Source organism: Cenococcum geophilum (assembly GCF_001692895.1).
Source record: "Cenococcum geophilum 1.58 unplaced genomic scaffold K441scaffold_17, whole genome shotgun sequence".
NCBI classification, from domain to species: domain Eukaryota; kingdom Fungi; phylum Ascomycota; class Dothideomycetes; order Gloniales; family Gloniaceae; genus Cenococcum; species Cenococcum geophilum.
The window spans coordinates 206,162-223,723 of record NW_027137575.1 but is presented as its reverse complement, the minus strand read 5'-3'; the positions used below and the strand labels follow the sequence as shown (position 1 = coordinate 223,723).

Genomic DNA, 17,562 nt, shown 5'->3' with positions numbered 1-17,562 from the left:
TTGCTGGTGGTTGCAAACAAGGCGTGGACTGCAGAACACTTGCAGGTCGGTGGGATTAGCAAACGTAGCAGGATAGTGAATAATCCAAGCCAACCCACCTTCTCGTGCTGTTGTTTGCAGTAGCATCGGGCGTTGGTAACATAACTGCCTGGGTAATTGCCCAGTTGGAAACACGGCTGCATAGCAGCCGGAGCTGCAGGGGTTCTTGGTTGTGCCAAGCAAGGCCAGCCACCATCACCACAGCCTTCCCCCTCACCCGGCAGTATTATCACAAGCTAATATCCAAATATGGCGCCTACACATTTGTGTCTATTCGTAACCGCCTAAACGAGACCTCTCATAATGCGTCGTCATCTAGGAAGTGAAAACCAGTCAGCTCCTGTCCATCGCCCAACTTGGGCCAAGCTAAGCCACCGCAACTCCCCCGGTCACATTCTGTAGCTACGAAACAGCGAACTCGCAATTTCTCTTTTCTTCTCCACACCAAGCCTCTATTTCTGCCACTTCTATTGCTTCCACTACTTGCCCGGTGACCAGAAATATGGCTTCTAAATCTATCCTTCTCACCTGTCCTATGTGTCCTTTTACTGTTCCTCCAACAGGCACATACGTTCTCGAGCTCCACTTTGAGCAAGAACATACTCCAGACTCGCCATTCAGAATTATAGATGATCCAGAAGCTCCTTCTCTATCGACCGCCTTCGGGTCTTCTGAACGTTCCAAACCTGGGGATGTCACTTCCGATGAAGACGATGACAACTACGTTCTCTGTCCTAGGCCAGATTGTGGTGAAGATGTGCTTCTTGCTGACCTTGACGACCACCTCGACCTCCATGCTGCTGAGAGCTTAGCCGTCGATGGCGAAGCCGACACCGGCCACCTAAAGATGCAGACTTTAACTGAAGAATCTACACCTTCATTCCTACAGGAGAATTTCACTTCAGAGGTGCCCGATGCCCTTCGCCATACCCATCATAAGAAAATCGAAAGGAAACGAGGAAGCTCAGGTGCCAGCGAAAAATCGACGCTCAGCCGCAGTATTCTCAGCTTCATTCTGTTCTCTACCAAATTCGCCGCGAACATCACCAAACAGCCTGCAAGCAGCATCCGCTTAGGGGTATGTTTGCCTTATTATCATACAAAGCTGATATAGCTAAAATTTCTCTAGAGAGCCGAACTGGGCCCTCACGCCTGGGAAGACAAGATGCCCAAATGGTTACATAGGCAACTCGAGGAGGGTCCCAAAATAACCGTAGTGAACCGCATTGGCCGTGATGGTCGTCTTACTAAAGAAAGAATCGTTCAGAACGAAACTCCGGGCGTGATCCCTGTCCTAGCCCAGCTATCAGCCTTAGACAGGTCCGTCAAGGAGGCTTACTATTGTCATCCCAGCACCCTACATATCGGCAAGACACCCAGAGAAGGTGGCTTCTGTGGATACAGAAACATTCAGATGTTGATATCTTACATTCAAGGCGCCAGGGCTCAAGGCCATGACGAGTTTCCGGGGCGCACACCGGGCATCCTTAAGCTCCAAGACCTGATCGAGACCGCTTGGGATAAAGGCATTAATGAGATCGGACGGCAGCAAACAGGCGGGATCAGAGATACCAGGAAATATATTGGGACTCCAGAGGTATGTCATGACCTCTGATCTTCACCTGCACGAGGTTCACGGAACTAATGAACTGTCAAGGCTCAAGCACTGTTCCTCAATGCCCAAATTGATTGCGCTGTGGACGTTTTTAACGATTCGCCTGATGGCCAGCTCCAGGCCCACGAGCAGCTCTTCCTCGGCGTAGAGAAATATTTCCAGCAAGCTGCAGTTGAGGATGGCTCGAATGTCTACAAAACTCTCTTGCCACCCATTTATATGCAGCAACCAGGCCATTCGCTTAGCATTGTCGGCTTTGAGCGCCGAAAAGATGGCACTTGCAACTTAATTTGCTTCGACCCAATGTTCCACACGAGTCCAAGCATGCATAAGCTGCGTGGAAGAAATCATATCAAAACTTCGAGGCCGGAGGTGATGCAAGCCTATCGCAGGACCGCCAGGCAGCTGAGGAGGCATGCGGCTTTTGAGATACTCATGTGAGTGGTTTCTTTCCTTCTCGGCATACCTAATTGCTTGTCTGCCTACCTGCTACTACCTTATCTCCCTTTGGAGTCCTAAACATCTCTCGTGGCCCAACAAGACTTCCAAATACACGTTTTACAGTCGTTGATAGCCCTGGGTACAATTATACCATACCTCATACGATTCAAGGCGGATTTAGTTTCTAAAGATTACTTCTTACCTGCGAAATGAATGACTAAGAACTAATACACCGCTTAGGCTCACGGCACATCCGCCACTTTTTCCGGCCTGGGATGTATGAGACCTCTGCTCGCGTCTATTACCCTTCTGCCCCAAATATAGATATCTATAAGTTCATCCAATAAAGCACAAGCTTACGAGCTTAATGGGATGGAATACGCCTTTTTTGCACCAGCTTTGCTAAACTCCTTCTGGGTGAATACAGGTCCTCTGACAATTCCCAGATTGTCACTTCCTCTATGTATTTTCCTGCTCTCGTACTCTGGGTCATGGTGTTTACCCAGAAGACCACTTTCTACGCAACTTTCCTTGGCAGCAGTTCGGCGGCATGTGGATTGTTGACGACGCTAGGTTTGCACGCTTGGAGAGGGTGACTCAAGCAACTGCCGCGGCATTGCGAAGGCTCACTGGAGAAGAACTCATCTAGCCCCGATGCGATGGTGATTCCAGAGGTAGGCTTCTATCTTCACCAAAATTCGCAGTAGCAAAGCTCTCGCCTTCGAGTCGTCGCATCTCACATGAGTCCTCTCGACAACAGTCCGGGAACTTCCAGGTCAGGTCCATAGGGCATCTGTACCATGACCTCACCAAGCAGATCTAAGCCTTTTACTCAGGCCTTCCCTAGCTCTCTAAACTAGAGTTGGCCTGAATACCCAAGTCCGGTTCGCCCGACTCACTCAACAAGAAAATTACACCAAAATGCACCCTCCGACCGCCACGGTCCAAGCGGCCCCATGAGCATAGATGGTTCCGACACGTGCGGCTTCGCCCGATGCGACACATTCCCAGACTTTCGACGTGAATAATCCCTTCGCCTCACCAGAGAGCGGCGACTCCTTAAGCCCCATCAGCCCGCGCACAGCCATGCTACATTCCATCCTTAAAAGCAGACATTCCAAAATTACAGCCCACGCTATGTTGTTACGGCCATGCCCTGCGCAGGTGGTGCCGAGACGTGCGGAGTTAGCCTTATCAGCCCAACTGGGACGATGCTTTCGTACACTGGTGGTCGAATATAGATTCTGGCAGGTTTGCGGAAGACTCGCGTGCCCCTTTAGGTGCGGTGGGTCCGATGAAGGAGAGTTGGAGGTGGGGAGAAGATTGTTTGGGTGATGATACCTCGAGCGAATCTGAGGAGAGGACAGGATCCGGGTGGTTTACTTCGTCTTTTTCTTCTTGTTGTTTAAATTCCCTTGGCCTACTCTTTTGGAAATTCCATTGGGAGTGGATAGGTGAAGCTACGGGCTGTATTGGTACCGTATTGGGAGGTTTGGAAGGAATGGGAATAGCAAATGCCGAGTCCTGCGACTTGTATAAAGAGATCCGAGAATCCGGAAGACTTGAATGAAGATAGGCCATTGGCAGGTTATAGAGGGAAATAGGTCAGCGACAGTGAATAATGATTTGATGCCGTTTTCTTTTTTATCCATGAATTGGGTTAGATTAACCTGCTCTAATATGACATTCCAAAACTCTTAAAACTCACCTCTACACTCCTCATATCCCTACGATCTATCCAAGTACTCCCGTTATTGTACTGATAAAAATTCATACTCACTTCGGCAAAACACAAACACCAAATCATCGAACACTACAGACAACTTCCAGTCTACATTATCTGTATCAATTCATTCTTCCCATAAATCTCGTACTCTCATGCACATCATAACAACATATGAAACACAGAATGAAGAAACCGATGTCCACCACATCCATTCTTCCATGCAAATGCAGAAGAACGCCTTTCCCAAGTACAACGCCGCTCCACTTGCTTCCTCGTTTACCCTAAACTGCATATTAACATTGAACAGGTGAAGATTTCCCAAAAATGTTAAGGCCGCCGGCGAGCGATCGACAACGCTGTCGCTGATTTGATCCATGCAACGCCAGCCGCGACAAAGCACGATCTTCCATTTGTTGCCTGACTTTCAGACTGCTATAGCACGTCTTTCAAAATATCCTTCTGGCCCTGCGTCAGGCTTGTCGGGAATTTAATCCTGACGCCAACAATGAAGTCGCCTCTTTCGGTGGGCTTTTTGCTCTTCGGCATACCAAGACCCGGGAAGCGATCTTCATATGTCGGACCTGTGGGACCGGCGCTGCCAACTGCGAGCTGTTTACCGTCGATGGTTTGAACGGTGCGTCTCCACCCCGTTAGGGCTTCCTTTAAGTCAATGTCGATAGTATGTTTAATGTCATCCCCAACACGAGTGAACAATGGGTGGGGCTTCTGTTGTCATGTTAGCAGATCAGACGTCATAACTTCCTATATATTAGAGATTTGAAATAAGGTGGAGGAGTAGTAGAATATCTTACCTCCTGGATGATAAAATGTAAATCTTGCGTCCCGCCTTCGACCTGGTCCCCAACGTCTGAGAACTTGATCTTACTACCGGCCTTCAAGCCCTTCTTAATTGGGACCTCCAAGATCCGATCCTGCGTGCTTTGCTTCCCTGTAGCTTGATCGTATGTCTTGCGCTTGATCTTCATCTTTTTCGTTGTGCCCGAGAAAAGCTCCTCCAACGACACAGGCAAAGGCTTCTCCACTACCGTAACCTCTGGAGCGGGCGTCCGCCTACCACCCGAATCAAACCGCCCAGGCTTTGCTCCCCGTGGAGTTCGCGATGAGCCACTCATACCAGGCATGCCGCCCACTCCTCCAAATCCGCCGAATCCGAACCCGTCATCTTCATCGAGCCCCATACCCGCTCCTCCGCCCCGCAAGAACTCTGAGTATATACTTTCCGGGTTCGAGAAGTTGAAGCCCCCGCTTGTCGAAAAGTGGAATGTCCTTGGGCCACCACCGGGCATACCGCTTGAACCTGGGAAGGAGAATCCGCCAGCTTCAAACGGTGTGCCGGCTCCAGGCCCGCCGGCGTCTTCGGGTGGTGGAACGCCACCGCGGAGGAGAAATTCAAGACCAAATTGGTCGTAGGTTTTGCGCTTTTCCGGGTCGGAGAGGATTTCGTATGCTTGTGAGACTTCTGTAGAGCACGGAGTGAAGAGTTAGAATTCAAAAAAAAATATATATATTGGAGGGGGCGTATCTCATCAAGAAAGGATGGATAGAAATAGAGTGTTAGCCTTACCTTTGAATTTCTCTGCGGCGGACGGATTGTCTTTATTCTTATCCGGATGGTGCTTCAGCGCCCCCTTCCGGTAGGCTTTTTTGATTTCATCTTGACTAGCCGACGGTGAGATACCTAGAGGATATATTAGTACAGTTCTAGGTGCAGTTAAAAAGGTAATATGAGGCACGAAGGTAGTGGGGTGAGAGCCTTACCTAGTTGATCGTAGAGCTTGGTCTCTTTGACCATGATGGTGTGGGAACGTGCACAATTGTAGCGTGCTAGAAGGAGAGGAAGAGAATACGGTGGTGTATGTGGAAAGTCAGTGGCACGATGGTTGTGGGATTAGGTGGTGGAAAGTGAAAGGAAGACGTTGGTCGGTATGCGGGACTTTCATGTCGGTCAGGTCGAGCGAGGGAGTCTGTCTCTCCGCGTTCTTGTTCTTGGCACCTATCCTTGAGCTGCGACGTCACAGCGGTCGAACCTTCCAGAAGCTCCCATTCGACGCCTTTGAGAAAGACAGAGCTATCAGAACCACTTCACGAGAATATGCATATGTGTCTATTCGTGTGTTGGCTATGTATTTGACAACACGCTGGAAGCACAGAATGCCTTTTTGAAAGTCCACACGCCCCTTTGCCATCACAATACAACCTCAATTGACCTTCGGAATTCTCTTCATTTAGTATCCGAGAAATGCACTCCAGGCTCCATGCTCGTCCAGAAACGCCTGCCTAGCACGGCCTGTACTATATGGTACAACGACAGAGCAACATTCAGGATAATAATGACACATTCCCAATGCCACTACAGACATGCCCTCCGCAGGCACACATCTGGTATTCCACACTCGTGAAAACAATTCTTTGTGCAACTGACAGGCCCTACAAGAGCGTTCGCTGGATTTTCGCGCGTTAAGATAGCCTTCACTCGCTGTCGCTGTCGTCATTTTGCAGCTTTTTAGACTCTCGTTTTTCTTTTTTTTCCTTCTTTTCTTTCTTCTTGCGCTTTCGCTCTGCCTTTTCCTCTGCCGTCTCGCCATCATGGCGCTTTCTCTTCTTGCTATCACCATTTTCAGCTCCAGCAGTCGTGGCGACCTCGCTCGTTGGACCGTCGGTGGGCTTAACGGATGGTGTAGTAAGAGCACCCATTTTATCAGTAGTCTCAGCGAGAGTCTGAGATCCAGCATCAAGCGGGGCATTATAGTCCTTATAGTCTTGATTCCACTTCGCTGGGGTGGCTTCGTTCGGCCTTCCGTATTTCTAATTCGGTTAGTAAAGACACATATCTAGGGTTACTGATTTACTCACATCAAGCTTGCCGTCAGCCTTCATCTTCTTCTTCTCTAAAGCGACAGGGCCCAAGCCCCACCTCTTTGGATAGAGGTCCCTCTCCATGATGCAACGCTTGACTTTTGCAACTACACCATGGTCACATGATGACATTTCCACCGTAGACATTTGTGCAATACCTAGAGCAATAGCTTCGCCTTTAGTTGTCATGAGGACAACCTCTTCGTAAACTTCAATACCAGCCTCTGCGACAACACGTTAATTATAGCATGCATATCAGCGTCGCAAGAACATACCATAACGCAGCAGTCCAGGGATCATGAGCTTCGCGCCATAGCAAATGGCGTTCACTGAACTATCCTTGACAACGATTCTCTTGTACGTGGTCAATAGACTCTCCAAGGGTACGATCACCCTCCGCAGATACGATTCGTCTCGGTTGTTGTCCTGCAAATATTGCGCGTCGAGAACATCATGTAATGTGACCATACCCTTCTCTTCATCCATAGCACCACTACGAACTCTCCTCAGCTCTTGCATGTGTGCTCCAACGCCCAACAACAAGCCAAGATGAACACAGAGTGTTCGAATGTACGTTCCAGCTTCACAGCTTACCCAAAAAACGCCTAAGTGACGGTCATTATCGAATTCGTAAAGCTTGCTTTCGTGAATAGTTCGAATTCGCAGCTGTCTCTTCACGGCTGAGATGAGAGGAGGCCGTTGGAAAAGAGCGCCAGTGAGAGTTTCGAGAGCACGGGCGAACTGTGCTTCACCACCGGGAAGAGTATCGTGTAGACGAATAACGCAGACGTACTCCTTCCCTGCGCCTTGCTGGGACTTGACGAGGCGCGTTGCGCGATCAATACAGACGATCAGACATCCTGTGACCTTAGGATCGAGTGTTCCGCTGTGACCGGTCTTCTCAACTCTGATGCGAGCATTAGTCCTCATATTCCTACGTGGCATTCCAAGCCAAATTATTACCTTAGAATTCTCTTTACCCAGGCGACGACTTCGTGGCTAGAAGGGTTAGATGGCTTGTCGAGATTGATCACGCCAGAGCTGATGTAGGACTTCAAGTCGCGTTTATGTGGAGCACATCCCATAGGAATGGGCGTATAGTGAGCAGTTCGAACAAGCACTGAATAGCTTGTCAGCCTACCCACTACCGCAGAAGCAGCAGAAGGAGGGGGGTTTGCCTACAGTTGCTGTAGTTCTTCAATAGAAGAGGCCAGTCACTCGTGTCAGGAGCAGGGGCCGAAGCCGCAGGCTTGATGGTGTAGTCCACCTCTTGTCCTACCCCCTGAAGAGCCATCTTAGGTAGATTGGTTGCTTGGTGCGACAATTGAAGAAAAGAGCTTCGTAGTAATTTGAAGAGTGCGGGTGAATTTACTGAAGCTCGAAAAATTCGGAGCGGACCCGGCCCGAGATTTTTCCGTCATATGCAGCTCAAACCCCCGTACATGGAGCAATTAGTAGTTTTCACACAGCCTTACCTATCTCCATGATAGCTTTCTTCGTCGATCATTTTTCCACTACTATGGCCATTCTCTATTTATACGAGGGTTTTATTGTCCTCTCCATTCTCGCAAGGTTTAATTCTTTAAGGGTATTTAGGTACCTTTTCGAGAAGACCATTTACCTCGTAGGCTCAAAAGAGATCCGATGGCCTTGACAAGTAGTGAAATATGCTCGCCTCATCCCCTTTTTCCTCCATAACTTTCTATTCATCTTACATTTTAATTTCTACTTTGGCTTCTATTCGTTCTTGAATGACATGTTCGACGGCTCAAGCGAATTCCAGACGAACTTTTTCTTCTTAGAGGAGTTGTAGCATATTGTGATGGCGAAATACCCATTGCAGTCCTGCATGGTAGCACTATATTAGGCATATCTTATTAAACAGATTGGCTGACGACATAATAGCTGCCTCCTCCAGGGTATTCTTTAAAGCCCTTCTTCATATGTGCGGTTTAATACTGCGAACCCTATTAATATCCTGCTATCTTTGTGAGGGGACTTTACAGATAGGGGGCTGTAAAGGGAGGAACAAGATAGATTGTGGAGGAGAAAAATCTTTAAGGAGGTAAGGCCTCTGGGATTACGTTATCTCAGTTAACTCAGACCCTCGGAGAGAAAACCCACCTCACCTCCTGCAAACTCCTGAGCCAATCAGCGGCTGGCACCGCCACACCTCTATAACCCCTGTGACTCCTATAAACTCCTAAGCCAATTAGCAACCGGCGCCGCAGCCTAATATACGCCACAGGCGTTAGCGCTTGCGCTAGCTTTAGCAGCTAATTATAAAGCGCCGAGGTGGATTCCTCTCTAAGGGTCTAAGAGATTATAGGCGCCTTTTATAAAGGCTGTATAGCCTTACTAGTAGAAGACAGTTCTATTACCTTTAATGTTATATATCGCCCCCTAATACGGCGCTACTTAGCTTGCCAATACCTCTATTTAAAAGCTTATCTCTTACTCTATATATTATATCCGTAATAGAGCCCAATTGTCCCCCTAATAGGCGTCTATCTAAGTAGGATACTTAAAGTCCTTTATCTAGCCTTTTAAGCCTACTTATTCTTTCTAGCTCGCTAGAATACTTTATTAATATATCCAAGGATTCCTCTAATAGTAATAACTAGATAAATAATAATAGTTAACCCAATACTAGTAAGCCTAAACCTCCCTTATTAAACTAAAGTATATAATAGTAGAGGCGCGTAAGAAAGCTATAAGCTATAGTTAATACCCTAAAATAAGAGGGTTAGAGCTTTATATAATTCCTATTTACCTAGGTTAAAGTAGACGATATAGATAATAAGGGGGTTATAATTAGGCACCGTCGGTATAATCGCGTTAAAAGATAATAGTAAGTATTGCTAAATACAGTTGCAAAAAATCCGCAACTTAGCTATATTTGAGGGGCAGTTATATTAATAGGGTTTTTTACTATAGAGCTAAACCGCCTTATTTAGGAGCTATACTTTAATATATTTAATAGGACGTCGAATATAGAGGACTTGGACTTTAAAATCGCCTTCTATACTATATAAGATATTGCCCTAATATAGTATACAACTTTACTATAGCTGCTTAGTAACTAGCGCGCCTATAAAGCAAGTTATTAGGTAGGAAGTTAAAAGGTAGAGGGTTAGGACGCTTTAATTAAGTAGGCGTATACTATTATTAGTATAATTTATTCTTCTAGAGCTAAAAAGCGGTTTAATTTCTTTACTTTACTTATAGATATCTATCTTATAGGCTCTAGGGTAAAAAGGAGGGTGTTTAAAACGCTATCCGGCTTTAGGCTATATTATAAATAGTATTACTAAGGAGGTAGAGGTATATTAACTATCTTATATCTATCTCCTATAAACTCCTAGGCTAATTAGAAGAGCTCCTATAAACTTTTATAAGTACCTATAAACTTCTATAAACTTCTAGGCTAATTAAAAGGGCTCCTACGGACTTCTTTAGGGGCTAATATTTATAGAGGTATCTTAAGACCTTAGCGTATAACCCATAAATAGTGGTTATATATAATAATATAAACTTTAAGGATATAAAACGCGATAAATTGCTTAATTATATATCTATTATACGTTCGCTAATAACCGCTGCTATTATATTCTATCCGGAATTACCTTTATCTAGGCTATGCTAATTAATGCATAATCTAATGAAACCGCTGTAACTTAATAATATCTTTTAGTTACTTAGCTTTATTAAAGACAAGTTAATAGTAAAGATTAGCTATTACCTTATCGCTAACGCAATAAAGGGGGTTTATCTATATAGGGTAGAGCGCGTCTTTACTAAAAGTGATCTTTTCCCTTAATGTAACGGAATTCCCTAGAAGGTACATATTAGATAAGACAGAAGGAGGTCTTATCTATGTTCCAGAAGGAGGTCTCATCTATGTTCTAGAAGGAGGTCTTACCTATATTCTATCTACGTCCCAGAAGACACGGTCAGATAGATAAGGGGCAAAGGGTTTTGCTGGCGTCTTAGAAAGATTATATAGGGAGCTAGTTCTCCTCTAGAGAAGAACTAGCGATTAGTCTCTAAATAGAAGTAGTTAGAAGCATTTGTCCTTTAATACGTGAAACTTATTCTACCTTTAACTTATCTTCTATTTACCTTTAACTTACCTTCTACTTACTAGTAACACTATTGATTAGATAATTATATATTCTAGTTAGGCTAGCCTCTTATAATTCTAATTGCTCACAATCCGTTAGGAACGTACGGCTATTAATTAACGATAATAAACTATACTCCTATACCCCACGAAGTAACGCCCTTACTGTAAGAGGCTTAAAGAGTCTTCCTAGAGGAGCGCATTCCCTCTTCCTATAAAGAAGCTATGGCTAGTTTGTCTAACCTTGCGAGACTTTTAGAAATAATTACCGCTAGGGAGTTATTAGAGCGGTCGCTATACAAGACCCTATAAAAAACAAAGGAGTTGGAGATATGATTAAGATAAGTATATTAAGACTACTAAGAACAATTGTAAGGATAATTAGGGGAAGTATAGACACCCTAGACACGAAGCGGACTTAAAGGGGTAACGCTATACTATGCTATAATATTAGAAAAACCTAAATTCCGTATAAAGGAACCTAATAAGTACTATAGTAATAGTCTTTAGAACTACAATTGTTTTATCTAATAATATAAAACTAAGTTTCGGCTGGATCTAAAACATTACTCTAACGAGTATAATTAGACACTAATTGCTTCTACCTTCCTGCGTAGTACCGTTAAGAGTTTATAAACACGCTATAAGAAAAAACTTACTATATCCCTTAAATTTAGCAAACTTAGGACCTAGTTAGTTAATTAGGTCTAAGACCCTACTAATTAAGGGATAGACTATAACTAGCGATACTATAACGCTAAACAGCGGGATAGTTAGACTGTGGTCTAGTTTATAAACTACTTAGAAGAACTAGAAGATAATATACCCTACTTAGATNTNTNGGATAACGCTATATNACTTNACTAGCTACTCGCTAAGCTANNNCCTAAGATTNAANAGGCNATATAAGAGAAGGGCGAAATTCCTACCTCTTAAGAAAAGCTTATCTCTAAAGCTACTCGGATTAAGAGTGCTAAAAGAGACCATTTAGGTAAGTAAAAGGAACAAGACGCTAATAATAAAGAGCGTAGGACTAGACCTAGCTTTAATAATAGGGGCAGATTCCGACCTAACTGCTTTACGGAAGGATAACGTGAGCAGGCCTTGCAGCCCTAGAGTAACGCTAGTTAACCCTAAAATAATAATAGGCAGAGACCTAATCCGTAGGAGGGGAACTAGGAGACACGTACCTATTATAACTGCGGTAAAAAGGGCTATATAAGCCGCTTCTGCTGGTAGAAGAAGTAAGAGTCGGCCTAATTGGGAAAAGAGATAGCCTAGTAGATTTTTACTCCCTTATACTAGGCCAGTAAGAGAAGAAGGGAGTAAACTACCGTATGGTTATTCCTATCTCTATTTAAGTTAATAATAAATAGGTAATGTGAGACTGCCTTATGGACAGCGGCGTAAGTATAGGGTTTATTTCTTAATTACTGGTAAAAGAATTAGATTTAGACCTTAGCGGCTTATAGGTGCGCACTATTTAAAGTATCGGAGGCTACCGGATTCTATACTACGGGGAATAGGCTTTTTCTATGGCTAGCTAGGACCGCGATGGTCTATAGGATACGTAGGAGATACGCTTCTATACCGCAAAAATTAAGGGGTATAACCTTATTTTGGGATACCTATGGCTTCGCCAAGTTAATCCGGACATTAATTAGCCTTTAGTCTTATATTAATATCGGAAGTCTTAACCGCGTATTATAGTTAAAGATTAAGAGACTTTCTTAAACTATATATAAGAAGAAGGGTAGGCATATACTATATATGCTACTCTTAATACTAAGAATAGGGACACGGGATATTTATTTTTGGATATCCGGCTATGCGCAGTTAAGGAACTAGAGATTTTATAGGAATATACGGACTTAAAGGATGTTTTTAGTAAAGAGGCTGTATAAACCTTACTTAACCCTATATTAGTTAAGTACGAGATAGATATAGGGGATAAATAACCTCCTTTTAGACCGCTGTATAACCTATTAGAAAATAAACTGGTGGTACTGCGTTAATATATAGTGGACAATCTTTAGAAAGGATAGATTTGGCCCTCTATAAGCCTAGTAGGGGTACCAATTATATTTATACCTAAGAAGGACGGGACCCTTCGCCTCTATATTAACTATTAGGCGCTAAATAAGATTACTGTAAAGAATTGCTACCTATTACCCTTAATAGGGGAGCTTATTAATAGGCTATTGGGCGTAAAGATATTTATAAAATTGGATCTAAAAGATATATACTATTAAATCTGGATTAAAGCTGGCAATAAGTAGAAAACGGCATTCTAAATATAGTACGGCTACTTTAAGTACCTGGTAATGCTATTTAGGCTTACTAACGTACTAGTGATATTTCAGGCCTATATTAATAAGGCATTATTAGGCCTATTGGACACGATATATATAGTCTACCTTAATAATATTATAGTTTACTCTAATAACTACAAAGTATATACGTACTACGTGCGAATAGTACTAGAAAGACTATAGGAATATAAGCTCTATATAAACCTAAAAAAGTGCACGTTCTATACTACTAGCATTAATTTTTTGGGCTTTATTATTAGCGTTAATAGAGTGTTAATAGAGAAAAGTCGGGTGGACGCTATTAGGGAATGGCCCTACCCTATGATATTTAGAGAAGTATAGGTTTTTTTAGGTACAGCAAACTTCTACCAAACGTTTATTGTTTACTATTTACGAGTAATACTCCTAATTATTAATCTACTAAAAGGATCTAAGAATAGCAGGAAGTTAGGACCCTTTATATTTAGGGAAGCTGCTAAGTAGGCTATAGACCGGTTAAAGGATTTATTTATATCGGCGCCTATCCTAATATACTTCTACTAGGAGCTACGTATATACCTTAAAACGGATATATCCGGCTTTACCCTAAGGGCAATTATATCTTAATTAAAAGACGGAAAATGGCATCCTATAGTGTTTTAGTTAAGGAAAATAACCCTTATAAAGCAGTGTTATATAACGCACAACTAGGAGCTACTCGCGATAATTATAGTAATAAAGCACTAGCGACATTATTATATAGGAAGCAATTATTCTATTAAAGTCCTTATAGACTATAATAACCTAGAATACTTTATAACTATAAAGGTGTTAAGCGGTTAATAAGCTAGGTAGGCAGAGGCACTATTATAGTATAATTTTAAGATTACGTACCGCCTAGGAAAGACAAATTCTGCTAATAGGTTATTAAGACGTCCGGATTACAAGATAGGGAGGATTTAGGATAGCATAGGGGAAATAATCCCCACATTATAAAATTTGCTTAAGAAGAAAGAAGACTCTTTCCCTAGAACTACAGAATTTTGTAATAGGGTAGAGGTCCTAGCAATACAGCTATAAAGTAATATAATTATAAAGCTATAGGATATAGTTATAGACTAGGTTATAGACCAAGCAGACGTTATAAAGTTAGCGTACCCTAGAATTAGCGAGAATTCTATGGGATATGCTAGAGGTATCGCGGCACCTTTAACTTAATGGCGCATTAGCTGCGAGTTCTTGGATCTAAGGGGGATAAACGAGATACTTATCCGTAGCGTAGTATACTGCATAATAGTAGGAGAATCTACTAGCACTAATAGTTCAAAACATCTCGTGCTACGCCTTAAGTTTATAATGGCGGTAGGTAAAATAGAAGTAAGCGATCTATATAAAACCTTTTTAGATTTTCTTCTTTAAGCTTAATAAAGGGACGCCTTCGCCTTTGGGGAGAGGTAGAAAGATATAGTAAAAACTAACTTAGCCGGAGTTACTAAGAAGCTATAGTAGAAAGACTAAAAGGGTCTATTGCGCTTTAAGGGTGCTATATATATTCTAAAGGACTAAGTAATTTAAGATGAAATTCTAAAGGTCTTTTACGACGACCCTTTTAGGGGTTACTATAGTGCTAACAGAACCCTTAAGGCCGTTTAAAGGAAATACTTTTAGGATGGAATGTTTAAAGAGGTTAAGGACTATATATTAAGGTGTAATATGTGCTAAAGGATATAGATATCTAGGCATTGCCTATATAGCGAGTTATTAGTACTTCCTATTCCGTAGGGACCCATATTAAAATTAATAATGGATTTTATTATAGGCTTACCCCCTACTAAGATAAGAACTGGAGAGGTTGCTAACGCTATCCTAGTAATTATTAATAGGTATATAAAGTTTTTAGGATACTTTGCTATTATAATAATAATCATAGTAGCAGAACTAGCAGACCTGTTTTTAAAATGGTGACTCTCATTTAGTACGCTAAGGGGAATCGTGTCTGACAGAGGCACTGTATTTAATAGTGCATTTTAGTCTTTATTTTGTCTTTTATTAAAAATACGGCGAAGGATAAGTACTACCTTTTACCTGTAAATAGATGGGCAAATAGAGCGTCTAAATGCGTTGTTGGAACACTACCTCCGCTGCTATATTAATTATTAACAGGATAATTAGACATTATGGTTAGCTTTAGCATAGCACGTATATAATATAAGTATCTACAGCAGTATAAAAATAACCCCTTATAAAGTATTGTTTGGGGTAAAAGTAAATAACCCCTAAAATGTTAAGGACATTATTCCTAAAAGAGAGGCACTAGTAGTGTCTAAAAGAATTAAGCAAATAAGAATTCGCAGAGAGGAACTTAAAAAGCACTTACTAGATGCCTAGGCCGTGCAAAAAAGGTACTATAACGAAAAATATATACTAAAAGAATTTGAGATAGGAGACGAAGTTTTACTATTTATAAAAAATATCCAAATAAAACGTATTAAGAAGAAGCTAGATTATTAGTGGCTCGGACCCTTTAAGATAATTAAGAAAACTAAAGGAAACTAAGCCTATAAATTAGAATTACTAAAATCTTATCTAATATATCCTATATTTTATATTTCCTTACTAGAGCTATACTAAAGAAGAGATAGTGCGGAACTGCCCCTACCTAGTAAAATTAATGGGGAACTAGAATGGAATATAGAAGATATTTTAGACTAAAGATGGCGCCAGAAGAAGCGCGAATTTTTAGTTTATTAGGAAGGATACTCCTAGGCGCATAACAGTTAGGAACCTAAGGAGTACCTTTAGCTAAAATATGACACTATAATTAAAACCTTCCTAAGAACTAAAGGTAAAGACTTAAAAATGGTTCTAGATATGCCATAGGTAAAGTAATAGGGAAAACCCCGTAAATTAAAACTATAGGATTAAGCACAGGCATTAAGAACGGAAACGTTTTGCTATTATAATAGGGATTCTAGAATCCTATAAAAGGAAGCCTATAGGGACCTATAGGAGAACTACTAGGGATACTGTTTAAAGAAGACGCTATATAAGAAGGAGTAGTAGTACTATAAGAAGTGGCCTTAGGGATTTAGAAAGATCCCCTAGGGATAAAAAGAGAGTATCTGGCCTGGTACCGGAGATATATAGTAAAGTTAATAATACGAAGAGGAGCAAAAGGACAGCCTATAAAGAATTAAAATTTTTAAGGAATTATAAGGCACCTATAGGAACACCACCCGTTTATTATATATAGGGATTATAGTAGTGCACTACGTTTATATAGATTGTTACTAAAGCTTAGAATAAAGACATTCCTAAAGTATAAAGTTAATTCCTAATAATAGGGCATCCTAGAGGCACCTAAGAGGCACTATATAAAGCTATTCTATAAGAAGAAGGAAAGAGCTAGGTAATAACTTAAATACTAGTAGTAGTAATAGGAGCCTCCTCTTCTATCTTAACGTTATTATTAACGGTATTATTAGCTCCTCTATCCCTAAAAGCATTAGCACTTCTACCAATATTCTTCTTAGAACAATAGGTACTAAAAGGACTAGCATAGGCGGGAGACTGGCGAGGAGAACGTTTATCTTAACCGTTATTACTATCCTTAGTATCCCTAGGTTTTAAATTAGCGTCTAAGTAGGGATTAGAGAAATATTAGCTAAAGGAGTTAGTATAGTTCCTAAGTGAGTTACTAGAGAAACTTACCTAGCTAAAGTAGCCCGCGTAAGAGTACGAATATTATTATTAATAAGGACGAGCTGTTCGTATATACACTCTTAGATACTATATATCCAAAAATATTACGTCTCTATAATAGTAGAAACCCTTATAGAATTAAAGAGTCTGTAAGTAAGGAAAGACACCTTCTATCCCCGCTTATTACTATTAGGATATCAGCGGAAATCTTAGATGGCGCGTTAAAGCCTATAAGTCTTATATATATAGATAGCGGGGATCTAGTATAATTAGCGAAATCTAGAATAGGACGGAATAGGAAATACTAGGACATAGGTCTTTCTTCTACTGCAATAATAGGAGCACTTAAATTTGTTTTTGCTGGAGTAAGGCATCTTATAGACGTGGGAAGGATCCTATATAAGAGTATAAACGCAGCAACAATAGCATTTTAGGGAAACTACTATAGGAGTAATAGACGCTGTCTAGGGCGTCACTAAGAGATTAATAACACTGCCGCCGGTCTGGGGACCACGAGCTATTATAAGAGAATACTTTAAGAAGTTAGCATTATTATAAAAAGATAAGGTAGGGATTCTATTACTTATAGACGTGTTATAAAAAGAGAATAAAGCAGCTATAAAAGAACAGCTAGAGATATAGAAGCTAAAAACGGAGATATAGAGGAAATAGTCTGCTAAAAAATAAGATAAATGGTGTTGTTAATAAAAAGACGCGTAAGAGGCGACAGCTTATAAACTAAAAGAAA

At 41.7% G+C, this 17,562-nt stretch overlaps 3 protein-coding genes across 3 annotated transcripts; 1 reads left to right on the top strand and 2 right to left on the bottom strand.

The window, feature by feature from the left end:
- The first annotated feature begins 453 nt into the window (after window positions 1–453).
- K441DRAFT_76145 (DUF1671-domain-containing protein) lies at window positions 454–2,834 on the top strand. The gene is made up of 4 exons (XM_067654437.1): window positions 454–1,117; window positions 1,169–1,636; window positions 1,697–2,091; window positions 2,336–2,834. Exons 1-4 carry the CDS (start codon window positions 542–544, stop codon window positions 2,376–2,378), a joined length of 1,482 nt encoding a protein of 493 aa, XP_067504715.1. The 5' UTR covers window positions 454–541; the 3' UTR covers window positions 2,379–2,834.
- Window positions 2,835–3,859: 1,025 nt separating this feature from the next.
- K441DRAFT_658591 (HSP40/DnaJ peptide-binding protein) lies at window positions 3,860–5,095 on the bottom strand. The gene is made up of 2 exons (XM_067648376.1): window positions 4,634–5,095; window positions 3,860–4,547 (listed from the first exon to the last, which is right to left on the bottom strand). Exons 1-2 carry the CDS (start codon window positions 5,018–5,020, stop codon window positions 4,254–4,256), a joined length of 681 nt encoding a protein of 226 aa, XP_067504714.1. The 5' UTR covers window positions 5,021–5,095; the 3' UTR covers window positions 3,860–4,253.
- An 830-nt stretch (window positions 5,096–5,925) lies between these two features.
- Window positions 5,926–7,992, bottom strand: K441DRAFT_705069 (centromere/microtubule binding protein cbf5; the record flags this gene model as incomplete). Its single annotated transcript, XM_067653566.1, has 5 exons — window positions 5,926–6,647; window positions 6,696–6,922; window positions 6,974–7,605; window positions 7,662–7,818; window positions 7,881–7,992. The coding sequence occupies 5 exons, from the start codon at window positions 7,990–7,992 to the stop codon at window positions 6,312–6,314; spliced, it is 1,464 nt and encodes a 487-aa protein (XP_067504713.1). The 3' UTR covers window positions 5,926–6,311.
- Between the last annotated feature and the right edge of the window lie 9,570 nt (window positions 7,993–17,562).